At 41.1% G+C, this 12,710-nt stretch overlaps 1 protein-coding gene across 2 annotated transcripts in view; it reads left to right on the forward strand.

Annotated features, from left to right (window-relative positions):
• The window catches only part of mical1 (microtubule associated monooxygenase, calponin and LIM domain containing 1), a 31,787-nt gene extending 30,507 nt beyond the window's left edge, over positions 1-1,280 (forward strand). For both annotated transcript variants that reach the window (XM_075475318.1, XM_075475319.1), the window contains exon 25: positions 53-1,280. In XM_075475318.1, coding sequence (XP_075331433.1) covers positions 53-246 — 194 coding nt within the window. In that variant the 3' untranslated portion in view covers positions 247-1,280. The remainder of the gene's footprint in view (positions 1-52) is intronic.
• The last annotated feature ends 11,430 nt before the right edge of the window (positions 1,281-12,710 follow it).

The following is a 12,710-nucleotide window of genomic DNA, read 5'->3' on the forward strand; positions in this document are numbered from 1 at the left end:
AGAGGTTGACTGTGGTTTCATTTGTAATTGAATGCATATTTTTGTTTGACAGACAAGACACCAGAGCAGCAGGCAGAAGAAGATCGAGTCTTTCAGCAGAGGATTGAGGTTGTGAATATGAGGGACACTTTGGTGTCATTTCTGGAAGAGAAGAGGCTGAAAGAGATCAGTGAGGAGCAAGAGGCTTATTCCATCATGGAGGCCAAACGGCACTCAAAGTCAGGATCTCAGGTTCACTGGGCTTAAGCCTGTTGTGCACACACATAAGCAGCATGGACCTGTATGAGTTTTTTTAGGGGATAATTTTTTTGTGTGTGCGAAACTGGTTGCTTTCAGACTTTGGAGCCTGAAACTTAAACTTTAAAGCCAAAAACGAGACTATATTGTTGAGGAAGGCAACCGACCACAAGTTGTCACTTAGAGAACACAATGAAGTTCCAGTTTAAGAGCTGGAGTACGGGTTAATATCAGTTGTAGCCCACCCCCTAGGGAGGCACCTGGAGAACAACTGCAGCCTTGCCCTGCCTATCATGATAGTGGGATCATGGCAATACACCACATATGAAAAATTATATTTCTGTTAAATGTGCGACACAGAGCAAATAATCATTACTGAGCCTGTGACCTGGCCTGCTTTAGTGTCAGAAATAAGAATTGAGTGCAAAGCCCAAACAAAGCAGCATAAAACTCAAGTTTTAAGGCTTTGGATCCTATGTGATGGATGCAGTTTGAAAAAAAGAAAAGGATGGATGGTGTTTTGGAAATACAGTAATTTGATGTTCATGTTGATTTTAAATATCATCGTGGATAAGTGCAATTGCACAAAAACGCATACTATACATATCTTAATTCTATCTTTAGTATTTGTATCTTAAAAATAAAGATGATAAAGATTAAAAAACTAAGAGGAATTTGAAATATTACAATGATGAATTATGAGTTTGATTTTTTTTCTTTTTGTATCCAGTTTTCATCTATTAATGTTAATCTGTTTTGTAGCACTTCCTGCTTTTCACCATGTCGTTTCCTCATAGCATGTTGGGTAGTTAATCTCAAGGGGTTGATAGTTCAGTCCTGAACGGGGAATTGGGGGTGAATAAAATGCATACTAAAGTGGACCGCTTCATTTATTGGTAAATGCCACCATTCAGCAGGTGTTGCTGAATAGCCAACACATGGGGAAAGTAAAAACGAGCCTTACTCTGTTCATTGTCCTGCTGCCATTTTGTGCCATCTGAACAGTACTTAACAGTATATCAAATAAAGATCATGCACTTTGATGTTTTGGCTTTCATGTTTTAGGTCGTGAATGACCCTTTACTAGAAGCTGGATTAGTGGTTTAGCAAGGTAAGTTAAAGTTCAGCTCTGGATTTTCAGTATCACGAAACTGGTTCACCTCTTACCTGGTTATATCATCATGGTGACTTACCCTGGAAACCTAACATGACCCTGAGGAGGTTTCCAGATAAGAGACCAATACATGTAAAATTATCACCTCCCGACCAATTGCTTCCCTTAGAGATTATCCCACTAACCTAAATATTTTGGGGGTTTTTTCTGTTTAACTCATACTGGGGTCGCAGATACGCTGCTTGACTGAACTCAGAAGTATCTTTTTAAAGATGTCTGCCAAATGTAATGTTTATGTAGCCATAGGTCTCTCTTAACTGATGTTAAGAAACCTATTGCCTTAACATCGGTTGTCATTAAATGCTTTGAGAGGCTCATCCTGCACCACATTTTGCCTACAGTTTGCCTACAGAGCTAACAGATCAACGGAGGACACCATCGCTACAGCTCTTCACACAATACTCAGCCACCTCGAGCAGCCAGGGAGCTACGTCAGGATGCTGTTCATAGGCTTCAGCTCAGCATTTAACACCATTATTCATGACATCCTGGTGGACAAGCTGACTGACAAGCTTGGTATGCTAACTGCATTGTGGCAGAAAGGAAGAACCTGCAGAGGGTCATTAACACCGCACAACATATTACTGGCAGTCCCCTACCCTCGCTAGAAGACATTGCCAGTACATGGTGTCTCAGGAGAGCAATGCAATCACTGCTGACCCCTCACACCCGGGACAGCACCTGTTTACCCTCATGCCCTCTGTTAGGAGGTACATGTGCCTCAAAAGCTGGACTAACAGTTTCTTTCCCTGGTCCATCAGGTCCCTGAACTCATAAAGAGTGTGTATGCTAAGTGTAAATGATGTAAATATGCATATACCTCCTAAATCCTTTTAGATAGATAGATAAATACTTTATTAATCCCAATTTGGGAAATTGTTTTGTTGCAGCAGCATACAGTAAAAGATATGAAAAAAATTAAAGTAGTAAAAACAAGCAAATAGAATAGAATAAAATAAAATAAAAATAGTGAATAAACATTTGCTATGTACAAATCTACAGTATGAAGAGGTTTTTTTTTGTTATTGTTTTTTTAGGAGAGAAAAAGTTATTATTCTACGCTACATTATTTTATTCCTGTTTTACTCTTTTCTTTTTATATTTATTATGCACTGGCCGGAGTAGCACTGTAATTACATTGTATACTTGATGTGCAACGATAATAAAAATTCTATTCTAAAACAGGGATTGATTACTCTAAAGTTTATTCCAGGTGACCTTTAAATATTTATATATATTTTTTTAAATAATTAAAGCTATTAGACAACTAAAAAATCTCTTGTTCGACATTTTTAGATAGTGGATAACAAAATGAAGCCAGACATTTACAATGTCTTTAATCGCTTTTATGTTGGTCCTTTTTGGCCGTTTAGGTGCACAGAGCATTTAGAACAACTCGTATTAAATCTAACAATAAGACTGAAACTTCCTTAGATACACATATGTATTGTGTTCAATACATATGTGTACAAATTTAATAAAATACACAATGATCAGGTCTACTCGTGCTTTATTGACGTGGCATAGATGTGGATCAGCTAATTTATTACGCAAATTCAACTTGTCGACTCTTCGACTTCGACTCTTCACATTCTTTTTCTTTTTTTTTAGGCTCTCCTCCCCGCTTGGCTGCGTTGTACGGAAGAGTATTAGCAGAGAGTTTCTATGTATGAGGAGAGAGAAAGCTGGCGGCTTTTTCCGGGTGGTACTGCACTCTAGGGCGGCGCCAACGAAGCAGTGCAGAGCAGTCAGAATGAATGTGGTACTATGAGATCCACCTTAGATGCAGCCATTGCTTTGGATAGAATTTTTTATATTTTTTCATTTTAATTTTCCTAAAGGCAGGGTAAATTATCCTTTCAAACGGCACTTGGTTTGATTTTTTAGACTCACTAGATTTTTTTAAAATACACATTTATTGTCAGTATTGCATCACGAGTGACGTCACGCATGTGGCATCACTTTACGGCATGGTCAGTCCTAGCGCTGAGCTAGCAGAGAGGTGTTAGCTCAAATAGTTACAGATTTCAGCTCGTGTCATGTTTAATGTTCATTCAGGATCCTCCTTAAGAGCGCACCCCCTTTTGGCTTAGAACTAGCCTCTGGTTTAGCTTTGGTTGTTGTTAGCGGCACCAGGTTAGCACTCTGGCACAGTGGACGAGTGCCGTAAAGCAGCCGGTCGTAATCAGCCGTGCGTTCTTCAGATTCCGTTAGCTAGATGCTAGTGGAGACTGACTCGCAAATGCCAGACCTGTAAGAAAACAGAAAGATATAACTCCCAGGTTATTGTACTTTTGATATAAATCCACATCCCTCTGTCAGAAATCACAGTAATATTTTCAGGTTTCAGCCGCTAGCGGGGACATTTTTTGAGTTATTAGCGCCAGCCCTATGGCCAATCTCGATTCTGCACTTGCTCGCCAGCGCCCCCAGACAAAATCAATTGAACTGCAGCCAAATTTTGTATAATGGGGCGAATAGGAAGCGAAACGGCTGTCTGTAAAAGGGCTGTGGTATTAGGGCCAGGCATAAAAAAAAATATTTATATTTTGCCTGTCAAGAATAAAGTCGACATGTCGAGATTAAAGTCGAAATGTCGAGAATAAAGTCGACATGTTCAGAATAAAGTCGACATGTCGAGATTAAAGGGATACAAGGTAGTTTAGCGGCAGTATAGTGATCTCTATTGGTCAAACTGAAATTCTACACTGTCGTAAAAATGTCCACCTGTACACACCCACTAGCTAACCATCGTGGCGAATGCTGCCGTTGTGTTATTTAGTCAGTGCAGTTAGGTCATCTGATTCACAAGTGTAGACTGCCCACGTAAGATACTATAATCAGAGATTTTCTGAAGCGAGAACTCAAGATAATATGCTATAATCCTGTTGCTGGAGGAAGTGGCCGGGGACAGCTCGTCTGGGTTTCTCTGCTCAGGCTGCTGTCCCCGCGACCCGATCCCCGGACAAGCGGAAGATGATGGATGTATGGATGGACTGGTACTGATCTTGAATGGGATTCTTCCCTCATCATGGTGTATTCGTGGAGTGATTCTTTTGTATTAGCAGACACTTACAAAAGTTACATCTTAGACAGAGATGCGCGCAGGCACTACCAACATACACGCCGCAATAAACGCAGACTAGCTCTACACTATTCCGATTACAATCACAAATGAATCAATTTTCATTTGTAGATAACAATTCTTGTTCGGATCAAAACGCTATTCTTATTCTAATCAGGTCAGTCCGTGTATTTCTGAAGCTAGGCTACGTCTCGAACTCAGGGGGGAATTAGAGCACCGTCATCTGTCTCTTTACGATCTAAAACGCAGATCACTAAGGTAGATGAACAAGATCACGCTTGGAGAAATTTCACAAAGATGGGAAGTGCCAACATCGAACGTTTCATATTCAGTCTGTGAAAGGCAGAATATGAAACGCTTGGTGGCTCTTCAACGCAAGCGAACACATAGCTACAACAGCTAGCATACAGTACCTAGCTAAGTGCCGTAAACACAAACGACTCTTCTCGCGCATCACGACACTTCAGAAGCGGGTCGCTCCTGCCGAAGTTACATATGGGATTTTCAGCATACAGACCCCTGTTGGGAGCGAGACAGGCTTCATTCGCTTACCATTGACTTGTTTGACCTTTGTTAAACTCCTGAAGGCTATAATTTTAGGTGAAAATGCTACCTAGTGCCCCTTTAAAGTCGAAATGTTGAAAATAAAGTTGAAATGTCGAGATTAAAGTTGAAATGTTGAAACGACTTTATTCTCGACGTTTCAACTTTATTCTCGACATGTCGACAGGCAAAATATTATTATTTTTTCTTATGCCTGGCCCTTATACTCTTCCGTAGCGTTGCTATTCAGTCTGATAGAATCATATGTATGAAGAATTCGTCAACTGATGTCAACTCCCCATTTTTACATGAATGTGCGTACCGAGTCCGAAAAAAAACTGGGTACACTGTTGTGTTCGTTTGTCTGAGAGAGGAAATACAAATCCCGAGTCTAGCTCAAAATGTATTAAATACTTCAAGGTTCAAGTTCCACAGCGCTGTGGACCTCTCTCTGCCAGGCAGTCTGATCAGAAAAAGGGTAGTCTACCACTCTTTTGCAAAATAAACTTTTACATTGCCATACAAATACAATGTAAATATTGTTGGTCCAAAAGTTGCGGAGAAGCCGTGGTTTAGATTTGGCTTTCCCTGATTGGTCCTTGGTTCGATATCAGCTTCGTACCCCATCTTTGATCCAGGGCTATTCAAATGGCGGCCCGCGGGCCACATGCGGCCCAGAAGCAATACCCGAGTGGCCCAACTTGTGGTTCAGCCAAAAAAGCAGAGATAAACCATGAAAAACACAGTTTGCGAAAATGGGCTCAGAATTCTTACAGTAGATCAGAAAGTGAATGCAACACACCACATAAGCCGCTTTCGGACTGTAGGAACCATTAGCAGTTCTGTTAGACGCCTGATGTGATCGTCCATGATTAATATCACCATCATGCAGACCATGAACACGGTGGCCTCCCCGCTCTCCATATTAGCTTCTTTGTGGTGTTTTTTCTTCTCTCCTAACTTTTACCGGGTTTTGTTTTGTTTTGTTGTTGAATGTGGCGCTAAAGTAACACGTCACTGACAGAGACGGCTGCGCGCACCGCATCAGTCCCGACCTGGTCCCGACTCATGTGCGAATGTAGACTGAAACAGTTCCGCTGGGAAAGGACAGTTATCAGAACGAAATTCGAGTAGGACAGTTCTGATAACTGCGTTCTTAGAACGGCTCTGTCCGAAAGCGGCTATAGCCTAGCAACACACAACCATGTTAGCAACTCAACTCCAACTGAAAAAGTTTGTCTCTCTCAAACCTCAAAGGAAAAACTGATGATGAAAACCGTTGTTTTAACCCTGCCTTCATGTGACCCTGATTTCATTTCAAAAGGGAGACAACATTTTGTGACCAAAATATTCTTTTTAGTATTTTAAAGTGAAAAATAGCATTGCTGTTACCTCAGGTTCTATTTATTTAAAGAAGTTTTGTTTATGTTTATTTAATTTCAAAAGGGAAAACTGTTTCATCACCATGGATGTGCACTTTTTGTTTTAATGCCCAGGTTATTTCAGGAGTGAGAGTATTGCGACTACCTCAGTTCATTTAACAGTTTTGAAATGTGTTTTACAAACATATGAAGAGGGGAAATGATGAATAAACATCACATGTTATTGAATTATATTTGTGTTGGTGTGAAGTTTGTCATTACCTCCTCCTTACTGACCGCTGAAAATGTCCGGCCCAGCTTAAGGTCTCGGTTTTAAAATCTGGCCCAACTGAATTTGTAATTGAATAGCCCTGCACTATAGGCTTCATCCCACCTGTTTTGACTCCGCCTGTAAGCATGTAGCAGTTTCTCTCAACACTCAACTCAGTCTCTTTCCTGTTTTAACCCTTCACACAGTGAGGTAAATGCTTGTTCCCTTCAAACAGGAGTGCATCGACTCTGTATAAGCAGAATGCATTTACAATAAAAGGTAATTAAACTCTCAGCATAGACTCACTGAGTTAATGCGTCGTAGTCCCATTTAGCTAGATCTCAATTGTTAAAGATACCCAGGATAAATTACGCGTGCTTCGTGGCCCAGGTTTTCCAAGGCGCCATAACCTTGTTTGAACAGACGGCAGTAAAATGTGAGAACAGCTCCTGCTATTCCAACTTCTAACCTCTAGGGTGCACACTAGATTCAAAGTAATGACAGAAACAGCAATATCCAGCATGCTGAGGCCTGTTCCTTACATAAGGCCACTTTGGGTGTGAATGAGAATTTAACTGAAGGAAGCTGAATTAAAGAAGCGGGTAAATAGAGTCCAGTCTATTGATGATTATAATATTGATTATTATTACCAATATTTAGATGTGTAAGCAGCATGTCATGTTGAATTCAATTCAATTAGATTATTATTTATTCATATAATGCCAGATTACAACAAATATCATGTAAAGGCACTTTAAATATACAATCCAATTCAAGCCAATTAGGATCAAATTCATTGTAATACAGTCATAATCCAATCAAATCCAATTCATTAAATGTTGTATCTGGTTCAGATGAATCTATGAAAACGACACATGCTTTGGTTTCCTCCTGTGATGGATTGATCCAGTGTCAGCGTGGAAAGGCCCTGGAACCACAAGAGGGCATTATAAATTTGGATTAGAATAAGAAAAAAAAAGTATATATGTATATATATATAAATATATATATATATATATATATATATATGTGTGTGTGTGTGTTTGTGTATAAATCTTTTCTTTTGGGTGTTTTGAATGAAGTATAAAGGTGAATCATTACAATAGATTATTGCAGCTTTCGGCCCGCATGTATTCTAATTTTATTAGGAAACGTGTGAATTGCCTAATCCAATTCTCACAAAGTAAAGAAAAAAGACAATAAATTAACAAAATAATAACAACTATAATGCAAAATAATAGCAGTTGGTCATTGCTTTGATTGCACACATGGTCCAGTCACTAACTTTGATTCCCAGGTTATATAAACAATAAGCACTCTTTTCCAGCACCAATTCATTTAATTTACCCTCCTACATCATTAAAATTTACATGCTGGTGTCTTTAAATTAATCATTTTTGGCAGTTTGAGGGTGTGATTTCTCATCATGTGCTACCTGTTTCATCATTTTCGTAACAGGTCACCTTATATAAGGCCCTGGACATTTCCTTGATCTATTTACGGTAATCCAAATGACTTCTAACTTAGCTGCTGGGGATTTTAAGAGCCTGAGGCATTAGTATTTACTTTTTGGTTATCTAAGAGCAGCTTTGTTTTACATCACTTTAATGATATAATTAACAGAGCTGGAGTCTTGGATAATTCCACTAGCAGGGATTAAAGAGTACAAGCAAGTCAGGTGTTATATTGCTGCTTTCTCACTTTCTACACATGATACTGTATACCAGATAGGGTTATGACGGATGAGGTGCTTTAAGGGGAGGCGAGGTGGGGTGTTGCCATTCCATCGAAGGGCTAACACACACAGGGACACTCACACCTACAGTTAATTTAACCATTTAACATACATGTCTTTTGACTGTAGAAAGTAACTGGAGAAACCAGATATCAGTATTATCAAGCACAATGATAGAGGGTTGCAGTTTGCAGTGAGCATCTCTGTATACAAAATTATTCTATTCTATTCTGTGTGATAGCTCAAGCTCAGCCCAAATCGGGCCATGCAACAGGGTAATGATCCTAACCACAGCAGTTAATCTACAATAGAATGGCTGAAAAAGAAAAGAAACAAGGTGATAAAATGGCCTTGTTAAAGCCCAAAGTCCTTATCTTGGATGAAATGTTAGGGGGGAACCTTAGGCGAGCTGTGCATAAAAAAATGACCACAAACCCTAATGAACTGAGGCAATGTTATAAAGAAGCAAATAACGAGACAGAATTCGTCCACAGTGATGTGTGAGACTGATAACGATTACTTGATGATGCAATGTTGTACTCTATCAATGATGTGACTGTAGAACTTAATTTTGTATGTTATATTACATTGTACTCAAATGCTACATTAACACATACATTTACAAATGACATTTGTATACGCCGGCTCTCTTGCTGCTCTGCCCACTGCAAGAAGCGTCGTAAGCGTCGAGGCAATCGTGGAGGCCTTCGGGTGAAAATCAGGAGCTGGGCGAGACTTGCCCACTCGCAGTCAGGACTAGGACCCCACCTGTGCCATGCCTTCTCCTTAGGCCGAGATGACATCTTCCTGACTCGGCGTTCGTGGGATCTGATCTACTCCTGTCATGTCTCTGCTGCTCCACCGAAGTCCTCAGCGCCCGTCATCCCCGCCCGACCGAGGCTATGCATCCGCAGTGGTGGAGTAAACCCCCGAAACATTCGTTCATTGGACTACTCGCCATGTCATCAAGCCGCAGCTCACTTTGTGGCTAATGCAGCTCTTGTCAACTGCAGGTCGGTGCTAAATAAGACTTTCATATTGAACGACTTTCTCTGCCGTCATGGCCTGGACTTATTGTTTCTAACGGAGACCTGGATTGTTGCCGGAGTTGGTGAGTCTGCTGCCTTCGGTGAACTGTGTCCCACAAACTATTCATTTGTTAGTACCCCGAGACGTGTTGGAAGAGGTGGTGGCGTAGCTCTTGTATACAAAAATGCCGTGAAAATCCGGTCGCTTCCAACAGAGATTTACAGTACCTTCGAACTTCAATGCATGACAGTGGAATCTAAAACGAACTCGCTGGTGTGTGTGTTGATTTATAGACCTCCTAAACCAGATAAAGATTTTATTTCTGAATTTTCAGGTTTCCTCTCTCATTTTGTGTCATTGCATGACCGGTTACTAGTACTGGGTGATTTTAATATTCATGTATGCTGCCCAGATAAGCCAATGGTAAAAGAGTTCTGTGATGCTATGAATGCATTTGGTCTCAGTCAACATATTGATCAAGCCACCCACATATTAGGTCATACCCTTGATCTTGTTTTATCTTGGTTTTTCTGTAGACAATATTATGGTTGAGGAAACGTCCTTCTCTGACCATCTACCTGTTTTATTTAACTTTGTCATCTCTAACCCTGTGCAGGCGGCTAAAGCAACTGGCCGCTACTCTCGCTGTATAAATTCTCAGTCAATAGCTCAGTTCTCTGACTTTTTTGTCAAAGAGTCCATTGCTACTACCATGTCCTCAGCCTCTTCTGTCTCATCCAGCCCAGATGATATTGTTGCTCTCTTCCACTCCTCCTGCCTAGCCATTCTGGATATGGTAGCTCCTCTTTGTCACAAGCGCCCAAAATTTAGATCTCAAGTCTGGTTAGATGATGCCTCCCGCTCACTCAGTCAGGCCTGTCGGAGAGCTGAAAGGAAATGGCTAAAAGACCGTCTTACAATCTCCCATGACATTTTTAAATCTACTTTAGCATCCTTCCAGGCAGCTGCCAAAGCAGCCAGAGCTAAATACTTCTCTGATATTATCAATCAACATGCTAACAGACCCAAAATCCTGTTTCACACTATTAATCAAATCACCAACCCTCCACTCTCACCGGCTCCCTTCACAAATGCTGATGCTTGTGAGAAATTTAAGACATTTTTCATTGATAAAATTGAAAACATCAGAGCACTGTTCTCTCCCCCTCCTCTGCCTTCCCCCGCAGTTAAGGTGTCTTCAGGCCCTTTATTTACTTTTAGTCACTTTGCTGATGTATCGCTGGCAGATCTCAAGGACATAGTCCTCTGTATGAAACCCACATCTTCCCCTGGTGATGTTGTCCCCTCTTCTATTTTTAAAGATGCTTTTGATGTGCTGGGTCCTTCCATACAGTTAGTTGTCAACTCCTGTTTGACATCTGGCGCTGTCCCTGCCTGCTTTAAGCATGCAGTGGTCCAACCCCTGCTTAAAAAGCCCAACCTGGATGCAAATTCTTTAAATAATTACCGTCCCATCTCTAAACTTCCTTTCCTTTCCAAGGTACTGGAGAAAGTAGTGCTGGCCCAGTTGCTTCCCTTCCTGACTGAGCATAACATCCTTGAGCCCTTCCAGTCAGGTTTTAGAACACTCCACAGTACTGAATCGGCTCTGCTAAAAGTCACCAATGATCTGTTTCTCACTTTAGATTCAGGTCAAAATGCGATCCTGGTTCTTTTGGACCTCAGTGCAGCGTTTGATACTGTGGACCACAACACCCTCCTATCCCGTCTTGAGGACTGGGTAGGCATAAAGGGGACAGCATTACTCTGGTTCAGCTCCTACCTCAGACACAGAACCTTCTCTGTATCCCTTGGTTGCTCCTCTTCCTCCTCAGCTCCTGTTTCTTATGGGGTCCCGCAAGGCTCCATTTTGGGCCCTTTGCTGTTTTGTTTATACATGCTCCCCCTTGGCGACATCATCCGGCGTTATGACATCTCTTTTCACTTTTATGCCGATGACACCCAGCTATACCTGCCCCTAAAATCTGACAACTCCATTCAGCCTCTTCTGGATTGTCTCCAGGATATTAAGCGCTGGATGAGTAGTAACTTCCTTCAGCTAAATGATGGTAAGACAGAGGTCATCATTTTTGGCCCTCCTAAAGCTAGGCCCCTGATCGAAGGACAATTAGCCCACCTCTCCCCTTTTGTCAAGCCACATGCCAAAAATCTAGGTGTCACCATTGACTCAGAGCTCTGTTTTAAAAGGCAGATTAGCTCTGTTATCAAGAGTGGCTTTCATCAGCTGAGAATTATTTCCCATCTCAAACCCTCCCTGTCTCCCAAGGACTTAGAAACAGTAATTCATGCATTTGTTACATCCCGGTTAGATTATTGCAACTCCCTCTATCTTGGTCTCCCCCAGTCCCAACTTTCTCGTCTGCAATTGGTACAGAATGCAGCTGCAAGGCTGCTAACTGGCACCAAAAAATATCAACACATCACCCCTGTACTGGCCTCCTTACACTGGCTCCCCATTAGCTTTAGGATCCACTTTAAAGTCCTGCTGATTGTATATAAGGCACTGCATGGGTTGGCTCCCTCATATATCTCAGACCTCCTCCATCCCCTCTCAGCATCCAGGTCCCTTAGATCTGCCGACAAGGGTCTTCTCTCTGTGGCCCGCACCCGCCTCAAGCAAAAAGGCGATAGAGCTTTTGCAGTAGCAGCCCCACGTCTGTGGAATTGTCTTCCCCCAGATGTTAGACTGTCTCCCTCTGTGACCACCTTTAAATCAAGGCTCAAGACCCACCTATACTCCCTGGCTTTCCCTGCTTCCTAGCTTTCCATCTCTCTCCTCTCTTTATATTCAAGTGTCTTCTGTTCTGTTGCTATTTATTTGTTAGTGCTGTCTATTTGTCAATTGTATTTCTGTATTTGTCTTTCTTACTCTCTTTGTGTTTGCTTTTATATTTTGCTTGTTTTGATTTGCTTTTATTTTTCTATTTTTTTAGCCATATCATATGTACAGCACTTTGGTCAGTGGAAACTGTTTTAAACGTGCTCTATAAATAAAAATTACTTACTTACTTACTTACATTTCAAGGTTGGAGAGTACTGAAATCCAACACAAACTTAAATATGTAATGTGTTCATTCAAATGTTGAATTCAATTCAATTCAAAAATACTTTATTTATCCCAGAGGGAAATTAAATGTTGATGTAACTCAATTAAATCAAGGAGTTATTATAGATGCTGATGGCTGTGGGCAGGAAAGATTTCCTGTAGCGGTCCGTTTTGCATCCAAACTGAAGAAGCCTTTGACTGAAGAGAC

The sequence above is a fragment of the Odontesthes bonariensis genome, chromosome 10 (assembly GCF_027942865.1).
Source record: "Odontesthes bonariensis isolate fOdoBon6 chromosome 10, fOdoBon6.hap1, whole genome shotgun sequence".
Classification (NCBI taxonomy): domain Eukaryota; kingdom Metazoa; phylum Chordata; class Actinopteri; order Atheriniformes; family Atherinopsidae; genus Odontesthes; species Odontesthes bonariensis.